Source organism: Durio zibethinus, chromosome 24 (assembly GCF_047325235.1).
Source record: "Durio zibethinus cultivar Kanyao isolate XHJ-2024 chromosome 24, ASM4732523v1, whole genome shotgun sequence".
In the NCBI taxonomy this organism is placed as follows: Eukaryota; Viridiplantae; Streptophyta; class Magnoliopsida; order Malvales; family Malvaceae; genus Durio; species Durio zibethinus.
In genome coordinates, this window is record NC_143185.1 from 3,875,341 (window position 1) to 3,897,391 (window position 22,051).

At 32.2% G+C, this 22,051-nt stretch overlaps 3 protein-coding genes and 3 pseudogenes across 5 annotated transcripts; 2 read left to right on the plus strand and 4 right to left on the minus strand.

Annotated features, from left to right (window-relative positions):
- Window positions 1–321: 321 nt before the first annotated feature.
- On the minus strand, window positions 322–1,338 carry LOC111316311 (F-box protein CPR1-like). The gene has a single exon (XM_022918312.2). The coding sequence runs from the start codon at window positions 1,336–1,338 to the stop codon at window positions 322–324; it is 1,017 nt and encodes a 338-aa protein (XP_022774047.2).
- Window positions 1,339–1,360: 22 nt separating this feature from the next.
- Window positions 1,361–4,067, plus strand: LOC111316312 (F-box/kelch-repeat protein At3g06240-like; annotated as a pseudogene).
- A 565-nt stretch (window positions 4,068–4,632) lies between these two features.
- On the minus strand, window positions 4,633–7,926 carry LOC111315995 (uncharacterized). Of its 2 annotated transcripts, none has more exons than XM_022918011.2 (2): window positions 7,721–7,926; window positions 4,633–7,285 (listed from the first exon to the last, which is right to left on the minus strand). In XM_022918011.2, the coding sequence occupies exon 2, from the start codon at window positions 7,242–7,244 to the stop codon at window positions 5,082–5,084; it is 2,163 nt and encodes a 720-aa protein (XP_022773746.2). In that variant the 5' UTR covers window positions 7,245–7,285; window positions 7,721–7,926; the 3' UTR covers window positions 4,633–5,081. The 2 variants fall into 2 exon arrangements, with proteins under 2 accessions (XP_022773746.2, XP_022773745.2); XM_022918010.2 differs by having other exon boundaries at window positions 4,633–7,294.
- A 3,267-nt stretch (window positions 7,927–11,193) lies between these two features.
- On the minus strand, window positions 11,194–12,311 carry LOC111316313 (F-box protein CPR1-like). The gene is made up of 2 exons (XM_089753436.1): window positions 12,079–12,311; window positions 11,194–11,953 (listed from the first exon to the last, which is right to left on the minus strand). Exons 1-2 carry the CDS (start codon window positions 12,309–12,311, stop codon window positions 11,194–11,196), a joined length of 993 nt encoding a protein of 330 aa, XP_089609562.1.
- Window positions 12,312–12,428: 117 nt separating this feature from the next.
- LOC111316314 (F-box protein CPR1-like) lies at window positions 12,429–14,252 on the plus strand (annotated as a pseudogene).
- A 4,280-nt stretch (window positions 14,253–18,532) lies between these two features.
- Window positions 18,533–21,148, minus strand: LOC149511852 (uncharacterized; annotated as a pseudogene). Its single transcript, XR_016333364.1, has 2 exons — window positions 20,729–21,148; window positions 18,533–20,238 (listed from the first exon to the last, which is right to left on the minus strand). The product of XR_016333364.1 is annotated as an uncharacterized LOC149511852 (transcript).
- Window positions 21,149–22,051: the final 903 nt, after the last annotated feature.

Sequence of the window (22,051 nt, forward strand, 5' to 3'; positions counted from 1 at the left end):
AGACGGGATTTCGAACGCAGATTTTGGACACTTTCAACACATTTGAACCCATTTATTTGTCCTTGCATTTGGTACATATTAAAGTACCAGCATTAAGAAATTTGATATAGACAAATTACAATGGAAAGAAAAAATATGAATCAAACTGCTTTACTCTTATCATTAATAATTATAACAAAAACTGGAGACAAATAAATGAAAGTATAAGAAAATCAAGAGGATTCTAAGACCCAATTTTGTAAGCACAAACCGAAAAACAAAACGAAACAAAACAAAACTGATGTTAACCATCTTCATCACCTGTTTAGTGTATATCCTTCTTCAAGCATTTGATTCCCTTCTCGATTTGATTGGCACAAGGCTTTCCATGTAGACGTAAGCTTTAAAAAATAGAGGTTCAAGAATTTGAAGCTTCTTAAATTCTTGCCTTTTAAGATTGTAGGTCACCAATTGAAAATTATTCCTATCTTTATCGTCCATAATTTCGAAGACAATCTCATTATTTTTCCAAATTGCTAAAGGCCTCACAAATATAAAATGTCCAATTTCAATAGTAAATACCTTGGACCAAGACTCCTTCACACCATATTCCTTCATAGCAAATATATCTAATAATAATGAATGGTTGTTATGAGTTTCACGACTTACAGCAAAGCTTCCATCCCACACCAGAAAATGCATGAAAGGCTTGACCTCATCTGGGAGTAGTATTATATCGAACTCTTCATTACTCAAGTTGAACAAGATGATGACAATATCATTACTATCAAGTCTTTCAGGAATACCTTTCCAATGGATTGCTCCATTGAAGTAAAAACTTCCATGAGGAGCACTAATTTGTCTGGAATTCATGCTATTGGAATTACCATTATTTACTTGTCTCCAAGAATAAGATCCCAAAGTGTAGACTTCCACATTGTATGACATCCTGGCCATATGAGTTCTCCAATCATTGTCTCTTCGAGACTTGGTAATCCTGACAGCTTTATACTGATGCTTTTTGAGATCATAGCCAAATCCAACAGAAAATAAAAATGATGAATCGTTACCGGAAGTAGTATCCGGTACAAGAACAGTCTCCCTGGTAGCCAAATTACATAGGACGCTATAACCTTGGATATAGTTGGAGTAAAAGATAATACCATCACAGTGGGCTGCAAGTTCTAAATCATATACCGAGGAATTGCCGAGGAGTCCTAGATATACATCAACACTACTATAAGAAGAATCGTTATAAGAGATCATTGAGAGGGAAGCTTTTGATTGTGATGATTTGCTGTTGAAGCGCTTGATAAGGATGCTTTCCTTATTGTTGCGGTGGCTGCGATCCAAGTGCATGGTTATGAGCTTGTTACTATTAATGAGAGCGCACCATGATTTGCAAACCGACTTGAATCGCAACAAAGATTTCACTGGCAGGTTTAAAAGGATTTCCAACATCAAATCTGTTGGTAAATCATTGAAACTTGAGAAATCCTCCATGAATTTTGTTTTTTGCTCTTTTTTTTTCCCGGGGGGAGGAGTTTATAGCTGGATTGAACTCTCAAATCAGAAAAAATAAAACTAATTAGGTAGAAAGAACTATTTATAATAAACCAACAGCCTAAAAATTTTTATTAAAAAAGTTATGATAATTTGTATAATTATGTTTTTTTATTCAAACATACTTATTTAGATAATTATGTTTTTCTGTTCAAACATACTTATTCAAAATAAAAAATAATATTTTATTAATATTCCTTTGACTTTTAAAATTATTTGGCCTATTAAAAATCTTTTTAGCAAACCCAAATAACTTGGTTTTCTCCAACACTTAACTTAATTATATAAATAACACAAGTAATATTTTTTAAATTACATATAAATGATTTTTTTATTTAATGTGAGTTACACCATATTTTAAACTATAAACTTCTTAAAGAGATAGAAATATTTACAAACAAGTAATAATACTTAAGTATTTAAGTTGAAAAAAAAAAAAACAAATTAGATGATTTAGTATATCTAATAGTAAATATAGTATATATTAACCATTTATATGCAACTAATTTATTTTTATTTTTAATTTTCAAATTTTAATTTTTTAAATTTATAATATTACGTTAATAATATTATGTTTATATTAAATAATGTCACTGTTAATATCATGTGACATTTGAAATAGCATTGTTACTTTAATATATTATTAAAAATTAACGGTAAAATGTTAAAAAAGATGATATCGTAAATATTGAAAGATAAATCATAAATTTACAAAATTTAGTGACTAAAATAAAAAAATTATCTAAAATTAGATGATTAATAAACATTCCGTTTACCGTTTTATATCCGAAAAGATAATGAATTTCATAAATTTGACATAAAATTTGACTCTATCGTACCTATTAAAACAATTTGTGAAGTTTTGTGACATGGATTAAAAACAACAGAGACCAAAAGGATAGCGTCTCTCTTGTAAGCATCACCTCCCAAAGGGTAAACACCCTAAACAGCTTTTGGGTCATTGTGATGGCATTATTAGCCCATCAAATTACAGAGATGATATAGTTCTATGTGGCACTGCAACTAGGGAGTCAAACGTGCTCCCTGAGTGTTCTGTCCCTTGTTATCCGTGAATCCCAAATTTGATCGCGTAAACCTGTGCCTTGGGATTTGGTTCTGATGCTAAAAGTCATCACTGCAAAAGTTACTAGGATAGTTTCATATTGGGAATGGCCTAACTTACCTCAGCTTTCCTAATACTCTTTGGGAACTGGTTCTTGGAAAGAAATCAATGTTAAGGTCCCTGCCCATGTCTGGCATTCACCATGTTTTGAGACATACTTTAATGGAGCATCTCATTGGTATATGCTATGGACGATAAGGGAAACGAGAAATTCCAAGTAATACTAATACCAATTCCAAGTTTCCTGTCCATGTATGGTTATTCAATGTGTAGGAGTCCTTTGGTGTGGAATCGATGCGTTGCTCTAGCAATGTATCCGGAAAGGCAGAATGGAAAATCGTTTGAGATATGTGTGATGAAGGAATATGGAGTGAGGGAATCTTGGATAAAGCTATGTATTGACAATTGGACCTCTTACAATGGTACTGGAAATGCCTTTTAATATTTTGGAAAAATGATGAGATTCTCATGGAAGGCTCCAACGGACAGGTGGTGTCTTACAATCTTAGAAACAAAAGAACTCAAGGATCTTCAAATTTGTGGGGTTCCAAAGTCTTTCGCAACTCTTGTACACGTGAATAGTCTCGTTTCGGTCAAATGAGGAAATCAAATGCTTGATGGAGGCGAGGAGATAATACAGGTGAAAATGTTTCAAGTCTGGTTATATTTTATTTTCTTTTTTTGCTGCATTTTTCTTGCCCATTTAGAGAATTGAGTAATACCAAGATTTTGCTATATATGTTATGTACTAAACCATTTAGCATTTAACACCCAAGAATTATGAGTCTTCCCTACCTTCTTCCTTTTCTAACATGGCCTAGAGGCATTCAGTTTCCCAATTTGATTTGAGAGAGATTTTTGTCCATTACCAGGAAACCCTTAGTTCTACCCATTAAAGGGAAAGGTACCATTTCAGCAAATTTTCATATTATCTTGAAATTAAACTTCACATTACAGACATAAAAATTTTTGTATCACAATTCATGTGAACGTCTTAAATACCAAACATATTTTTTGGTTTTTATCAAACTTTTAATCCCTATCACTTTCATTGTCTTTTATCCTAGTTTTTGTCTTAGATTTTGGTTGGTGAAGGCTTTCCTCTCGATAACCTTTCTCAGGTTTAACAGTTGCAACAAGAAATGCTCCATTCAGTATGAATAAAAAGTTAAGACAGCCGTACTACCTTGACTAAGACAGAGAAATGAACAGAAATTTTCATCAATGTACATATATTATCATAAATGTACAGAGAAATTAACATCCTAAATTGGGGTTTATCAGAATCTTTGTGCTATAAATAAAATTTTTTAAGATTAATAGTGTGGATTTCTGAAATTTTCTGGTTTGATAGTCATGGATCGAGGATAATGATGCGGATTCCTTATTTGCTCTGTTCTGATTGTTGATGTTGTCATTTATTTAAGCTAAAAGAAATTTGGATTCAGGAATTTGATGTTATCCAAAAAGACTTCAGAGAGTTCTGATGTAAATCAATGTTCATGGAAGCAAAAGGTTCTGTTCTAGAATTTGGCTGCTGAGTATTATTTCATCAAATTTGTTTGGTTCTCCTCACTTATAATTTGAAGAATAATAATGCTTTGTAAACTTAGAAATATGTGCCTTTCATTTTATACAAAGTAGATCAACATTTTTTGTTGTATATAAAGGTTGCATCCTACTAGGGAAAGGATCTTAAGATTTGAATCTTAGATGAGTTAAATGCCATCTCTCTAGGTTGGCTGTATGAACTAACTAAATTAAACTTTAAATTCGTAGAGCCACATTTTCTGATAAAAAGTGATTACAGAATCTAATATTTGTTTCCTGGGTTATATGTTGTTCAGCTTCTTGTTTCTTTCACTACTTTTATCATAGTAAAACAATATTAATATTGAATTTAATCAAGTTTAGGGCATGACAAGCTTTGCCATATATGAAGTGGCATAATCAATTGCCATTTTTTTATTTTATTGAAATTCTTATCTAAAAGGAAAAAAAAGTTTGCAGCTTTTTGATGTGAAGTGAAGAGCTAAGGTACAAATTTATACTTTAATAAGTAGATGACAAATTCACTCAGATATATTGTATAGATTAAAAAAAAAAAGCATGAAGCAAACTTTCATTCAAAGAAAATCTTCTCATTCTAAGAAGAAATAAAGCGGGGGAAGAAATTGATTGCTACCAGAGTTCCATGGTAAGCAGTTGTAAGCTCACTTCATAATCTCATAGTTTACCTTTCCTTAGAACTTATTCTTGGAAAAGGCAATTATAGATTAAGGAAGAAAGATTTCTGATGCTTAAAAAAGCAAATTAAAAATAAGTTTTTCCAGTAGAGATCTGCTGAAATTCCAACAATATCTAGCTTGCTATCAGCATGCAAATTGCTGATTCATCACAAAAAGATTAAAGTTCACTATGAGAAATCCAATGATTCAAAGTCCGGTAATTTATCAGTCAGGGGTGGAGTCTTTGGGGAAAACATTTTCTCGATTCCATTCCAGCACCAGTAGGGAGCAAGGCACAGAAGAAGTAAAGGCAACAAGCAAGGATCACAGGCATGTGGGCACTGCACCAGCCATCTGTCTTCACGGATTTCGAAGTATTCCTTCTTAATTTGATACTGTTCACTTAAGCCAAGATGTGCCATAAGAAGGCAAACATGTGTCAGCAACTCCCCACCTCTCCTTAGCTGTTGACCATGCTCTCTCCATCCACAATGAACTGCAGCATATGCCAGTAATTCCACCCACACTTTATTGATCATATCCCATTTTTTTGCACATTCCCAATCCTCCTGAGATTCCAAGTATTGCAATTGCTTTGCAAGCCTGCATCCATAGAAGAGAACCGATTTGGTTGCGTCTCCTTTAACATCATCCAATAAGTCAGTGTCCATTTCATACAACTCATGGCAAGCTTCATCTATCTTGGTTCCAATTTTCCTTCTCCTTTGTTGGAAAAATCTGGTGGCCTCAGAACATGTATCTCGATATCTTATCTCACCAATTCCTTTGGGAAGCATATTTGGATACATGACAAGAAGATAAAGCATGTAATCTGATAAGCATTGGCTGATATTGGAGTATTTACTGAGACTTTCCAGATAATTGGTTCCTTTAAGTCTCTTAACATCCTCATAGTAACAGAGTTGAGTAGCAATGTGCCAAAGAAGAAGGCTATGGTCAAATTCTACCTCGATTGTGCTCCATTTAAGAAGCTCAAGGCAATTCATTTTATCAAGCACACAATCACCTCTGTAACTCAATAGTTTTTTGCATGAGTTGACATCAAAGAGACTATTGATATTCTCACTTCTCTCTTTTAGCTGCTGGAAGATGAGCTTTTGTAGTTCAGCATCTACATCCTGGCAATCTACATTTAGATGCTTCTCCACTACTTCCTCAATGCCAAGTATCTTCTGAAATCTGATCCACATGGTGGCCTGTTTTCTGAGGCAAAATTTGATCAAGTTGTACTTGAACATGGTTCTTGACCACCTTTTACCAATTCTCACTTGTTTTAAATAAGTCACTAGCCATAACTTTGTCCAGTCAGAGAGAATAAGTAAGACGAAAGCATAAACCTCGAGTGCAATAGCTCCAACTAGCAGTAAGTATGTTACTGAAATGTCAACCTGTGAGTATGGATGTTCAATGAAAATTGCAAAGCTAATCATTGCAAAAACAGAAGAGAAAAAGCTGCTACACCGGAGCAAGAACCCATATCGTGAATAGACCATTGTTGCTTTGGTGTAGAGCACATCATACAAAAGTCCAAGCTCACCTTCTACCAATTCAAAGGCTTCTTCTGATGACTTGTTGCTAATCATGGAGTGGCAATCTTGTCGCTCATAATAGCCAAGGATAAGGTCTGCAAATAAATATTTAAGCCTATTGAATAGGTAGTAAGCTTGAGAGAGATAATCATCTAGAGATCCAGAATATCTTTGAGGTAACACCTTCCGTGGTGACAGTTTGAAGTTGGCATCTAATTTTTTCTCTCTCACAACTTCAGCATAATCAGGTCCGGGATCAGGATCTGAGAGCAAGCGATTCCTAATACATTTAGTGCTCGATGTCCTCAGCACCCAAGTCCTTTCTCCATACTTGATAACTCCTGCAATGAACACTGGAATGGCAATTAATTTAAGACGAGTGTCACCCCAAGATTTCACGAACACATAAAATGCAATACCCGTCTGAACTAAAAGGCCAAGAAAATGCCTTGGCCACAACTCATTATCTTCTAAAGAGTAAGCGGTAATGGTGTCAGGGCCCCCAAGGTGCAGGATGAGGAATGGCGTCCAAAACAACTGGAGCGAGTCGCTTGGATTCGAATTCTTGTTTCCATGATTACCTCCTATGTTCCTGGCAAGAATGCCTAATGCAACAGTTGCTACCAAGTCTGCTGACATGTATGCCGACCAAACAAAAAACCTGATCCATATTCTTGTTGAACGTTTTCGTAGAGATCCTAATGCAATGAGTATTACTTGTAATAATAGGCTGAGTAAAAGCAGTGCTCGGATCTCCCATTCATTCCAAATTTCAATTACTGTTTCAGAAAATGTTGACATACCTCTCCTCTGCTTTTTTCTAAAAGATCAAATTCTTGAACCTGCAAATTCTATAGACTTTTAATATTAGTACATCAATTCAAAATTGATGTATATTTCTTTACAATTAGCATATTTCAATCCTCCATGCTACTCTTTTTTTTTTAATTTAAAAAAATCCAATAAAATTAATGTAAAATAGCAAAGATAACCTTGAAACACTAATAATTGAAAAGGAAGTAAAATGCTAGCTAATTAAGAGAATTAATAATTTGTAGAATGTTGTACTCTTATATTCAATTCCAAGTATTCAAATACTTACGTCTCAAATACAAATAAAAAAAAAATTCATCTAATTATTTTTACGAGTTAACCTCTAAATATTACATCCTTTGTAAAATAAATGCAAAAATTTTTAAATATATGTAAAATAAAAATTAATTAATATATTTCAATCATTCTACATTGTAAACAAAAAAATTGCCGAATAATAATACCTCTTTAAATATGAGAGAGCTGTAAAATGTTGCTTGTGGTCGAACTTGACTAACAGGTTAAAAGAAATATGGGTCATTGATTGGCTACGTTGCTTGCTGAAGGAGGAAGATGAGTATAGTTAAGGTTGATTGAAGCAAGGAATCCGATGAAAGGGGAAAACAGATCGACAGTGGCTAGCGATAAGTCAATGAGGTTAGGGTCTTGGTCAAGTTAAAAAAATATATAAAAATTAAAGGAAAATGACTTTGTAAAGCTTGCAACTTGCTATAAAATATTGATGGTCCTACAACAATCATTTTTTTTTCTTTTCTTTTTGTAATAAATTAAGATACTCCTACTAGCTTGCGTAGTATAATTTATATTTTGGCAAACTTAGACTACTTTTCCCATGGAAAAATGGACACAAAACTTTGATGGTTTATTAAAGGTACATGCTCAGAGTAATATTACAAATCTTTTCTTAATACTCTAAGATCGACAGAAATTCAAAAAATTATGAGTGTTGATATAATTATAAACTAAGAAATTTACTGAAAACTGAATTAGAGAGCGATTTAGACCTTTAAGATAGACGAACGTGAGAAGATGGTGCAGATAGCATTCCGACTCTTAAATCAATAAGACGTATGAAAATGAAAGAAACGAGAGAAGAAGGTAAGAAGAGAGAAAAAATAGAAAAAAGTAGATGATGTTATATGTGTAATTTAAATTTCCTTTTTATATTTTATGAATGATGATATAATTGACTTTCTCCTCTTAGCCTAGTGGTTAAGAGATGAGTTAAAAGTCATGTAGGGGTGGATTCGATCTCGCCATTCCCCCCTCCCTTTTATAAGGGCACTAGTCCTCCTTTACAACAAAAAAAACAATGATGATATGAATAGTTGGACAGATGATTATTTGTTTTGAAATCATATGTGAATATTGATAATATGACAATCAAAATGTTATTGATGTGATGGTTAAATATAATAATGAATATTTATTATTTATGAATAGTTAAATAATAATAAATAATCAGAGCATAAATGTTAAATATGTCATTATCATCCTGAAAGAAATAAGAGATCAGATAAGAACCTCTTTTAGCCATGGGAATTATTATACAATCTATTACTTATGGTGGTGCAGGAAGCCCATTTCTGCTTAGTGCATGAACTAGGGAGGATAGTGCATGGCTGTCTAAGCCAGCTCTTTGGGCATATATCCCCTCCTTAGATTGAGTAGTTACCCAATCAGCCGCCTTTTTGGTTTTTCTTCTAACCAAACTAAACTTTTTCTCTGCTATATATAGCTTTAAGTAGCTGAGAGATATCCCGAAGCACAGGCCACAGCTCTAAGCTTCCAGTAAATCGTATGAGAATTAATCTGCCTAAAAAATCACCATATTGAACTCCCTTTCTTCACCAATTCCTTACATGCTAGAGCTTCAGCAACCAAAATTTGATTCAGCTGATCTGGTTTATCCTAACAACCAATTATTCGAAGCACCCTTTGGGAACCTCTTTGTTCAAAGAAAAGGTTGATTGGTTCTTTAATTTGGAGAAAGTTAAGGACACAGAAATACCAAAAATTTTCTATCTCCACTAATTAATAGGGAAAGGATGGAACATACTTTCTACCCATCACCAACATAGAGAACTTTTCCATTCAACACATCACAAAACTTTTTCCTATTTCTTCAGGGCCGTCCATGCCTTTCCAGGAAAATGATTGATTGGAATGTTGTTGATAGGCTTAAAATTACCGGGAAATTTGTTAAGTAATTAATAATAACTGTGTCATTCATTGGTAGAACATTGAACTTTTAGTTTTAATAATCAGAGTACAATCCCTTACAAATTTCATGTATAAAAAAAATTATGAATTTCAGCGTTTAATTCAGTAATTAATGAATGATCATTTTCTTAAAGAGTAGAGTTCAAATATCCCCTTCCCAAATTAAAAAAAAAAATTCCAACATCAATATAAAATTTCTATTGAATCCTTCCCAGCACCAATAAGGAGTAAGGCACAGAGTAAGGACAATAAGCAGGATGGACACTGTAGTCCCATCGACTTGACCTCATAGATGTGAAAATATTCCTTCCAAGTTTGATTGTTCACTTGACCCAAAAGCTGTCATAAGAAGGCAAACATGATTTAACAATTCTCCACCATTGCTTAGCTGTTGATCACCATGCTCTTCCCATCTACAATGAACTGCAGCATATGCCGGTAATTCCTTTATTCATCATCTACCATTAATTATCTCTTATATTCCCAACCATCCTGGTTTACCAAATATTGCTGTTGTTGTGCAAGCCTGCATCCGTAGAGAGAAGACCCGATTTGGTTTTATCTCCTTTCGGATTTCTAGTTATCGAGTACTGTCCACTTCGATATAACTCATGACAAGGTTCATCTTCCAATTTTCTTTCTCCTTTTTTGTGAAAAATCTGGTGGCATCTACAAACGTGTCTCTGTACCTTATCTCACCAATCTCGTCCGGTAGCATATTTGAACACAAGACTATAAGAAAAAGCATGTAATCGGATAAACATAGACTGATTTTGTAGTATCCATTGATAATATTACTGCCAATGTTCTTTATGTCTACACATACAATATTTCCAAGATCAACAGCAATTTTATTGACACCAAAGGATACTACCAGTTGAATCCAGAGCTTAACTCGGTTGATTCATACATCCACTCTTAAGAAGTGGCATTCAGCAGGTTTAGGGTTGAAATCCAAAAAAAAAAAAAAATTACTAGGTCAAAAAAGATGGGCAAAACGATTAGTAGTTTCGAATTGGATGAAAAAAGGATCATCAGTAAGTGGTTTTGGAAGGTTGCTTCAGAGGGACTTGGAATTCAATATGCTTGATTTCTGGATGTGTTGAAAGAAAGAGGGAAAAAAAATATTTGTGGATTTCGACTGCTGATATAGTTAATTTGATAGTGATAAGGGTTACCATACAGCCATGGGCAGAGTGCTAAAAAATGTAACTGGTTTGATCTTAAACCTGACTAAGGATCTCCAGCTTTTCCGGTGCTGAAAAGACTAAGCTTTTCTTTCCACATTTGAACACATTTAGTTGCGCTTGCATTTGGTACGTATTAAAGAACCAGCATTAAGCAATTTGATTTAGATAGCACTGACAAATTACAATGGAAAGAAAAAAAAATGAATCAACTGCTTTACTCTATCATTAATGATTATAACAAAAACTGGAGACAGAAATAAATAAAGTATAAGAAAATCAAGAGGATCCCGAGTCCCTTTATTGCAGGCACAAATAGTTTTATCCAACTGAACTCAGAGCTTGGTTTAATTGATTCATGCAATCGACATTTAGCGAGTCAAGAGTTTAAATCCAAGCATCAACAATCTCTTCCGCTATCTCATACTACTAATTAAAACAAACCAAGAAACAAAACAAAAACAGATCTCAACCATCTTCATCACTTGTTTGGTGTATATCCTTCTTCAAGCAATTGATTCCCTTCTCGATTTCATTGGCACAAGGCTTTCCATGTAGACATAAGATTTAAAAAATAGAGGCTCAGGAATTTGAAGCTTCTTAAATTCTTGCCTTCTAAGATTGTAGGTCACCAATTGAAAATTATTCCTATCTTTGTCGTCCATAATTTCTAAGACAATCTCATTATTTTTCCAAATTGCTAAAGGCCTCACAAATATAGAATGTCCAATTTCAATAGTAAATACCTTTGTCCAAGACTCCTTCACACCATATTCCTTCATAGCAAATACATCTAATAATAATGAATGGTTACTATGAGTTACATGACTTACGGCAAAGCTTCCATCCCACACCAGAAAATGCATGAAAGGCTTGACATCATCTGGGAGTAGTATTATATCGAACTCTTCATCACTCAAGTTGAACAAGATGATGACAATATCATTACTATCAAATCTTTCAGGAAAACCTTTCCAATGGATTGCTCCATTGAAGTAAAAACTTCCATGAGGAGAACTAATTTGTCTGGAATTCATGCTGTTGGACTTAGCATTATTTACTTGTCTCCAAGAATAAGATCCTAAAGTGTAGACTTCCACATTGTATGACATCCTGACCATATAACTTCTCCAATCATTGTCTCTTCGAGGCTTGGTAATCCTGACAGCTTTATACTGATGATTTTTGAGATCATAGCCAAATCCAACAGAGAATAAAAGTAATGAATCGTTACTGGAACTAGTATCCGGTACAAGAACAGTCTCCCTGGTAGCCAAATTACATAGAACGCTATAACCTTGAATACAGTTGGAATAAAAGATAATACCATCACAGTGGGCTGAAAGTTCTAAATCATACACCGATGAATTGCCAAGGATTCCTAGATATACATCAACACTACTGCAAGAAGAATCGTTATGAGAGATCTTTGAGAGGGAACATTTTGATTGTGATGATCCGCTGTTGAAGCGCTTGATAAGGATGCTTTCTTATTGTTGCGGCGGCTGCCATCCAAGTGCATGGTTATGAACTTGTTACTATTAATGAGAGCGTACCATGATTTGCAAACCGACTTGAATCGCAACAAAGATTTCACTGGCAAGTTTAAAAGGATTTCGAGCATTAAATCTGTTAGTAAATCATTAGAACTTGAGAAATCCTCCATGAATATTGTTTTTTGCTCTTGTTTTTTTGGGGGGAGGGGGGGTGGGGGAGAGTTTATAGCTGGATTGAAGGTTTAATGTACTCCGCCTTATATATAAGCTTTAAGGTGTGAAAAATACTATGCAATTATGCTTATAGGATATAACAAAATCTTAAAACTTTCAAATTAGAAATAATAAAATTTATCAACAAAAAGATCTATTTATTATAAACAAACAGTCACAATTTTTATTTAAAAAGTTATGATAATCTATATAATTATGTTTTTTTATTTAAACAAACTTAATCAGATAATTATGTTTTCTTATTCACACATGCTTTTTCAGATAGTCATATTTTTTTTTATTTAAACATGTTTACTCAAAATAAAAAATAATATTTTATTAATATTTCAAAATTTTAAAAAGTAAAAGATTTAAATAAAAAATAAATCTATTTATTTAAATAAGTCCAACACTAGGAAAACTCCTAGCAAGTTCAAGTGACTTAATCTACTCAAACACTTCACTTAAGTACTTAACTAAAATAAGTAATTTTTTTTAAACTATATACAAATAATTTTTCTATTCAATGTGAGATACACCATATTTCAAACTACAAACTTCTTAAAGAGATAAAAGTATTTACATACAAGTAATAATACCAAAGTATTTTAGTTGGAAAAAAAATAACAGAACAAACTAGATGATTTAGTATAACTAATAATAAATGTAGTATAAATTAGCCACTTATATACAGCTAACTTATCTTTATTTTTAATTTTCAAAATTTATTTTTTAAAATTTATAATACCATGTTAATATTATTATGTGACATGTTAAATAATGTCAATGTCAATATCATATGAAGTTTAAAATAGCATTGTTACATTAGCATATTGTTAGAAATTAATCGTAAAATGATAAAAAAAAGATGATGTTGTAAATACTGGAAGTTAAATTGTAATTTTACAAAATTTAGTGACTAAAACAAAAAAATTTATCTGAAATTTGATGACTAATAAATATTTCGTTTACCATTTTTTATTTATATCCTAAAAGATAATGGAATCCATAAATTTGACATAAATATCATCTCCCAAAGGATAAATACCCTAAACAGCTTTTGAGTCATTGTGATGGCATTATTAACCTATCAAATTACAAAGACGATGTAGTTTTATGTAACCCTGCAACTAGGGAGTCTATGGTGCTCCTTGAGTCTTCTCTCCCTTGTTATCCGTGAATCCCAAATTTGATCCCTCAAACCTGTGCCTTGGGATTTGGTTATGATGCTAAAAGTCATCACTGCAAAGTTATAGGATAGTTTCATATTGCGAGTGTCTTAACTTACCTCACCTTTCCTTATCCTCTTTGGGAACTGGTTCTTGGAAAGAAACCAATGTTAAGGTCCCTGCCCATGTCTGGTATTACCATGTTTTGAGACATACTTTAATGTAGCATTTCATTGGTATATGCTATGGACGATAGCAGAAACGAGGAATTCCAAGTAATACTAATACCAATGCCAAGTTTCCCCTCCATGTATGATTATTCAATGTGTAAGAGTCTTTTGTTGTGGAATCGATGTATCCAGAAAGGGTGATTGGAAAATCATTTGAGATATGTGTGATGAAGGAATGTGGAGTGAGGGAGTCTTGGATAAAGCTATGTATTGACAATTGGACCTCGTACAAGAGTACTGGAAATGCCTTTGGTATTTTGGAAAAATGATGAGATTCTCGTGGAAGGCTCCAACGGACAGGTGGTGTCTTACTATCTTAGAAACAAAAGAACTCAAGGATCTTCCAATTTGTGGGGTTCCAAAGTCATTCGCAACTCTTGTATACATGAATAATAGTCTCGTTTCGGTCAAATGAAAAAGGAAAAAAAGGAAAGAAGAAGTTTGCAGCTTCTTGATGTGAAGGGAAGAGCTAAGGTACAGATTTCTACGTAGTAAGTAGATGACAAATTCGCTCAGCTACTAACATTCTATATATTGTATAGATTAAAAGAAGCGTGGATCAAACTTTCATTTGAAGAAAATCTCCTCATTCTAAAAAGAAATAAAGCATGGGAAGAAATTGATTGCTATCAGAGTTCCAGGGCATGCAATTGTATGCTCACTTCATATTTTCATAGTTTACCTTTCCTTGGAACTTATTCTTGGAGATTTAATGTAGTTGTTTCTCTAAAAATATTTGAAAGGGCAATTCTAGATTATGGAAGAAAGTATTCTGCTGCATAAAAAAGCAAATTAAAAATAAGTTTTTTCAGTAGAGATCTGCTGAAATTCCAACAATATCTAGCTAGCTACAAGCATACAAATTGCAGATTCATCATAAAAAAATTAAAGACCATTATGAGAAATCCAATGACTCCAAGTCCGGTAATTTATCAGCCAGGACTGGAGTCTGTGGGGAAAACATTCTCTCGATTCCATTCCAGCACCAGTAGGGAGCAAGGCACAGAAGAAGTAAAGGTAACAAGCAAGGATCACAGGCATGTGGGCACTGTACCAGCCATCAGTCTTCACGGATTTGGAAATATTCCTTCTCAATTTGATACTGTTCACTTAATACAAGATGTGCCATAAGAAGGCAAACATGAGTCAGCAACTCCCCACCTCTCCTTAGCTGTTGACCACGCTCTCTCCAACCACAATGAACTGCAGCGTATGCCAGTAATTTCACCCACACTTTAATGACCAGGTCATAATATATATATATCCGTAAACCTATCACTAATTATAATTTAAAAAGTGTTAAGATGTGACTAGTCATCTAAAAGAATTTATCTTCTTAAATATGTCTTAAGTTTGACTAAAAATCTCTAAAAGAATATATTTTGATCTACATTTTAAAACTAAGTTCAGGAGTTCGATTACGTCTAAAAAATGTTATAATATCTCCACAATACCCATCTTAAGATGGTACTATTTAATTTGAAATTATTCTATTATCTTGGTTCTAATAGTTTTTATTTAGTGTTTAAATACTAGAAATAACTTTTAAGATTCCCCTTCAATCAAATAGAATCCTTAAAAATACTTATTTACCTTAAGAGTATTTAAGAATCAAATTTCTTTTCCTTAAGAGGCTTTGTTGTTGGAGAAAATCTTTAATCACTTTTTTTTTAATTAAAATATTTTATCGAAACTATATCTAATTTTTTCACTGTTTGAGCCAAAATTAGAAGTATTTTCTCATTTAGAAATGTCTTAGATAATTATCCTTTTGTGATTATTAAAAATTTCTTATTTGGAATTTATTTTTTAATTTTGTAAGTTTCACCTTTAAATTTTTCATTATTTGAGCCTAATTTAGAAATATTTTACAAGTTTCATTTCTAAATTTTCTATCATTTGAGTTAAATTTAGAAATGAAATGATATGAATATACAACACAAATTCGTTATGTATATAGGATGAGATTCCATTGATACAGAATCAATTCCATTTTAATATCCCTATGTGTCATTAACATGACATAAGAGATGTCAGTTCTAGTCTATCCTTTTCCATTTATATATATGTATATGGAAAGTTCAAAATTCATCATATAATATCATATAATAATGAATAATCCAGTAAAAAAAATTAGGGGGTTTGTGATGATTTTCAAATCTTTTATATTGAGTAATATAATATCCTTATTCATGAAGATAATGAATTAGAGATCCAATAGGGTATCAATTTAGGGTTTATGATTTTAAAAAAGCTGTTCTTTCTATAGAATGATTCCCATTTCAGTCGATTTCATTCAAAGATTTATTAAGGTGTTATTGATTACCTAAATGAATTTATCTTCTTAAGAATATCCTAAGCTTGACTAAGAATTTATAAAAAAGTTGATTCTAGTCTGCATTTCAAAACTAAGTTTGAAAGTGTGATTATGTATAAAGAAGATTATATTATCCCTACAACACCTATCCTAAGATGGTACCATTTAATTTTATATTATTTTAATAATCATCTTAGTTCTAATGATTTTTTATTTTAATGTTTAAATATTAAAAATAACATCTAAAATTTCTCCTTCAATCTAGTAAAATTCTATCAAATACTTACTCACATAAAAAACATTTAAGAATCTAATTTGTTTTCTTTAAGAGGCTCTGTTATCGCAAAAAAACTTTAATCACTTTTTTTTTAATTAAATTTTTTTTATAAAAAATATATCTAATTCTTTCACCATTTAAACCAAAATTAAAAGTATTTTCTCACATAAAAATATCTTAGATAATTATCCATTTGTGATTACTAAGAATTTCATATTAGCAATTTATTCGTTAATTTTGTAAGCTTTATCTCTAAATTTTTCACCATTTGAGTTTAATTTAAAAATATCTTATAAATTTCATTTCTAAATTTAACCCAAATAAAATTTTCAACATTTGAGTTAAATTTAGAAATATCTTTTTTAGAATTAAACTCTTGTTATTTGTCATTTGTTTCTTAATCTTTAGAAAGTGCCAATTATTTTTTAAAGTTTAATCTAAATTTTTTCACCATTTAGATTAAATTTAGAAAAAAAAATCTTTACCTAGAAATCTCATAAAAGCTTGGCCATTTATGATTTCTTTTAGATTTCTTTAGATAATTGTTAAATATTTTCACACAAATTTTTAAGTTATATTTTTTACTTTTTAATTTAGAAAAGAAAACAACTACTTTTATTTAAATTTTGTTTAAATTATTTAACCATTTGAACTAAATTTAAAGATATTCCTTGCCTTAAGATTTTTTAAAAAAATTTATCATTTGAAAATTTCAAAAATTTTATCGTTGGAATAATTGTTAATTTATTTTAAAAATTTTATTAAATTTATTTAGATTTTGTACTTTTTTAAAAAAATTAAAAAAAAATATTAATTATTAATGTTGAAATTTTATCTATTTTTTTTTTCATTTGAGTTAAATTTTAAAAAAAATCTCCCTCCTAAAAATTTAAAAAAAATCACTTATTCGTGATTTTTAGAATTTCATTATCAAATCAATTTTTTTGAATTTTGAGCTTTCATTCCTAGAATAATAATAAAGTTTTTATCATCCCTAGAATAATAATAAAGTTTTATAATTTAAGAAAATTATTTAAACTTTTTTCTTTACCATTATATACTTTATCCACAATAAATATAAAAATACTTTTCTAAAACTTTGCATCAAAATAAAGTGACTAATTAAGAAATAATGGAATCACAACATAAGTAAGAAAAGATAAATAAGCACCAAAGTGGGAATTTGAGTCTGTGAGCATGTGGGCTTTTGGACCAAAATCTCTCAAAAATCGATTTGTTGGCCTTAAAAAGATATCCCTTCCCTGATTTTGTTTGCGTCTTTTTCCTTCTCGTTTGCTTCTCGCTTTCTTAAACTTTCAGCCAAGGCACTTCTCTCCTTGCTTCTTCTCTACTCAAACAACACACAAGCTGGTGACTCAGCACGATGATGTGCCGCATGTCACTGCTCTAAACAAGCTGTGCCAATTTCTTCCATGGGTTTCGGCTTTGAACCCCTGATGGCTGATTTGCTGTTTATATTTACTTTAATTGCTTGTCGTTCTTAATTGCTGATTGAGGCTTTCGATTACTGAGTGAATGTGGGTTTCGGTGGCTAGGCAAATGTGGGTTTCGAGAGCTGTATTGCAACAATGGCTTGTCGAATTATGCCGAACGACAGTGTTGGATTCTCGTGATGGTTGGTATAGGAGTTGTTGTTTTGTGATGGAGTTAATGGTGGTGATAGGACTTGGGGGTGGAAGTTGGCGGTTGTGCTGGATGTTGACTGCTTGGGATTTGGTCTAGTGGTTGTTAGTGTTTGTTGAAAATTGTTTGCAGGTTTGTGGCTTGAATGGAGTTAGTGGATTCTTCGAAGGCTAATTCTCTCTTCTCTGTTGATTTCCCTCCGTCATTTTTCTGTATTTTCATCTGTGTATCCTCTGGAACAGAATTGCTAGTCCATTTATAGTTCAAGTTGGCAGAGTTTCAGATTGTCTTGGTTTCAATTTTTAAAATCTCTGCATTATCATAAAAAAATCCACATTCAAACTTTAATCCAATTTCAATCTTTTCTCAGCTCTATCACCGATCCCTCCTCTCAAGTTAGAAGTTATCTCTTGTTTTTTTCTTTTAACTAATCAGATAATAATTAAAAATGTTTAAATGAAATTAAAGTTAAAAATAAACGCTAATGAAAATTGAAGTAGATAAAGAAAAGAATAAAAATAAAAAATATATATATTTATACAGATAAATACATCAAAAATATAAAGAAAAATAAAGAAAAATCTGATAATTGGGCTTGAATTGATTAGGGTTCGATCGGTTTGAACTCAATTGGTTTGAGCCCGGACTAAATAGGATGTTTACAGATCATATCCCCTTTTTTTCCATACTACCTATCCTCCTGAGATTCCAAGGATTGCAATTGCTTCAAGTCTGCATCCATAGAAGAGAACCGATTTGGTTTCATCTCCTTTACCATCTACAACTCATGGCAAGCGTCATCTACCTTGGTTTCAATTTTCCTTCTCCTTTGTTGAAAAAATATGGTGGCCTCAGAACATGTATCTCAATATCTTATCTCACCAATTCCTTTGGAAAGTATATTTGGATACGTGACAAGAAGATAAAGCATGTAATCCGATAAGCATTGGCTGATATTGGATTACTACGTATTGAGACTTTCCAGACAATTGGTTGCTTCAATTCTCTTAACATCCGCATAGTAGCACAGTTGAGTGGCAATGTGCCAAAGAAGAAGGCTATGGTCGAATTCTACCTCGATTGTACTCCATTTAAGAAGCACAAGGCAATGAGCTCTGTAACTCAATAGTTTCTTGCATGAGTTGACATCAAAGAGACTATTGATATTCTCACTTCTCTCTTTTAGCTGCTCGAAGATGAGTTTTTGCAGTTCAGCATCTACATCCTGGCAATCTACATTTAGATGCTTCTCCACTATTTCCTCAATGTCAAGTATCTTCTGAAATCTGATCCACATGGTGGCCTGTTTTCTGAGGCAAAATTTGATCAAGTTGCACTTGAACATGGTTCTTGACCCCCTCTTACCAATTCTCACTTGTTTTAAATAATTCACTAGCCATAACTTTGTCCAGTCAGAGAGAATAAGTAAGACGAAAGCATAATAGCCAAGGATAAGGTCAGCAAATAAATATTTGAGCAGACTGAATAAGTAGTAAGCTTGAGAGAGAAAACCATCTAGAGATCCTAAATATCTTTGAGGTAACACCTTCCGTCGTGACAGTTTGAAGTTGGCATCTAACTTTTTCTTTCTTATAACTTCAGCATAATCAGGTCCGGGATCAGGATCTGAGAGTAAGCTATTACTAATACATTTAGTGCCCAATGTCCTCAGCACCCAAGTCCTTTCTCCATACTTGATAATTCCGGCAATGAACACTGGAATGGCAATCAATTTAAGACGAGTGTCAACCCAAGATTTCACGAAAACATAAAATGCAATTCCCGTCTGAACTAGAAGGCCAAGAAGATGTCTTGGCCACAACTCATTATCTTCTAAAGAGTAAGCAGTAACGGTGTCAGGGCCCCCAAGTTGTAGGATAAGGAATGGCGTCCAAAACAACTGGAGCGAGTCGCTTGGATTCGAATTCTTGTTTCCAGGATTACCTCCTATGTTCCTGGCAAGAATGCCTAATGCAACAGTTGCTACCAAGTCTGCTGACATGTATGCCGACCAAACAAAGAACCTGATCCATATTATAGTTGAACGTTTTCGTAGAAGACCCTAATGCAATGAGTATTACTTGTAATAATAGGCTGAGTAAAAGCAGTTCTCGGATCTCCCATTCATTCCAAATTTCAATTACTGTTTCAGAAAGTGTCGACATACCTCTCCACTGCTTTTTCTAAAAGATCAAATTCTTGAACCTGCAAATTCTATAGACTTTTAATATTAGGACATCAATACAAATTTGATGTATATTTCTTTACAATTAGTATAGTTCAGTCCTCCATATTACTCTGTTTTTTTCTAAAAAAAAAAAATCCAATAAAATTAATGCAAAATAGCAAATATAACCATGAAACTCTAATAATTGAAAAAGAAGTAAAATGTTAGCTAATTAAGAGAATTAATAATTTGTAAAATGTTTTACTCTTACATTCAATTACAAGTATTCAAATACTTACATCTCAAATACAAATAAAAAAATTCATCTAATTATTTTTAAGAGTTGACCTCTAAAAATTGCCTCCTTTGTAAGATAAATACAAAAATTTTTAAATATAGACTATAAATTTACGTAAATATTAGTAAATATTACAATCAAACACGTAAAGTATATGTAAAATAAAAGTTAATTAGTATATTTCAATCATTCTATATTGTAAACAAAAAAAATTTGTCAAATAATAATACCTCTTTAAATATGAGAGAGCTGTAAGATGCTGTTTGTGGTCGAACTTGACTAGCGGGTTAAAAGAAATATGGGTCATTGATCGGCCACGTTGCTTCTGAAGAGGGAAGATGAGTGTGGTTAAGGTTGACTGAAGCAAGGACTACCATGAAAGGGGAAAACAGATCGACAGTGGCTAGCTATAAGTCAATGAGGTTAGAGTCTTGGTCAAGTTAAAAAATACATAAAAATGAAATGAAAATGACTTTGCAAAGCTTGCAACTTGCTATAAAATATTTATGGTCCTACAACAATTAATCGTTTTTTTTCTTTTTTTATAAATTAAGATTCTCCTACTAATTAGGAATTTGCTGCTAGATGAGTTAGAGAACATATTGTCATAACGGTTTTGGGACCGTCAGACGTAAAATAAGTTTTAAAATCGAAAAAAATAAATAAAAGAAAGAATCGCCATCAATCTTTGTTAAGGTGTGATTGGTCACCCAAAAGTTTATCATTTTAATAAAATTATAAAAACGGGTTTAAAGTTTATCAAAAAGATAAATTTTGATCTACGAAAAATCAGGTTAGGTCCGGGAGTCAGTTACGTGTGGGAAAAGATTAGCACCTCTACAATGCCTATAAATTTGTACCATTCAACTATACGCTATTTTCGATGTTGGATAAAAATGATTTCTAAAAGGATGGAACCCGGGTGTAGAGCTCATGTATGTGAGTAAATATGCAAAGTATGTGCAAGGTAATGTATTAATCAAAATAACATGAATAAATCAAAAACAAAATCAAAATGAAGTAATAACTAGCACATAATTTATTTTATTTATTAACATGAATGTTTAAAAAAAAATAATAAAGAAATTAAATATCAAATAAAATCAATTAAATCCAACCATTGTCAATAGCGCATAATTAAAAGTTTAGCCTGACTCTCAAATACTTCTCCAGTGGAGTCGTCAAGCTGTCGTAATGATTTTGGGACCGTCAGACGTAAAACATGATGATGTATTTTAAAATCGAGAAAAAAAAAAAGAGAGTCGCCACCAATCTTTATTAGGGTGTGATTGGCCACCCAAAAGTTTATCCTTTTAATAAAACTATAAAAACAGGTTTAAAATTTATCAAAAAGATAAATTTTGGTCTACGAAAAATCAGGTTGGGTCCGGGAGTCGATTACGTGTGGGGAAGGATTAGCACCCGCACAACTCCTATAAATTGGTACCATTCAACTATACACTATTTTCGATGTTGGATAAAAATGATTTTAATTTGAAATTTAACACTAATTCCTTTCACTTAAAAAAAATAAAATTTTGCTAAAATATTTA

Bases quoted from the DNA above. Each gene is read 5' to 3' on its own strand.
- LOC111316311 (XM_022918312.2), bottom strand. From the start codon at position 1,338: ATGCACTTGGATCGCAGCCACCGCAACAATAAGGAAAGCATCCTTATC.
- LOC111315995 (XM_022918011.2), bottom strand. From the start codon at position 7,244: ATGTCAACATTTTCTGAAACAGTAATTGAAATTTGGAATGAATGGGAG.
- LOC111316313 (XM_089753436.1), bottom strand. From the start codon at position 12,311: ATGCTCGAAATCCTTTTAAACTTGCCAGTGAAATCTTTGTTGCGATTC. The intron at 11,954-12,078 runs GTATATCTAGGA...TTTGGCTACCAG, and splicing joins CTTCTTGCAGTAGTGTTGAT to GGAGACTGTTCTTGTACCGG.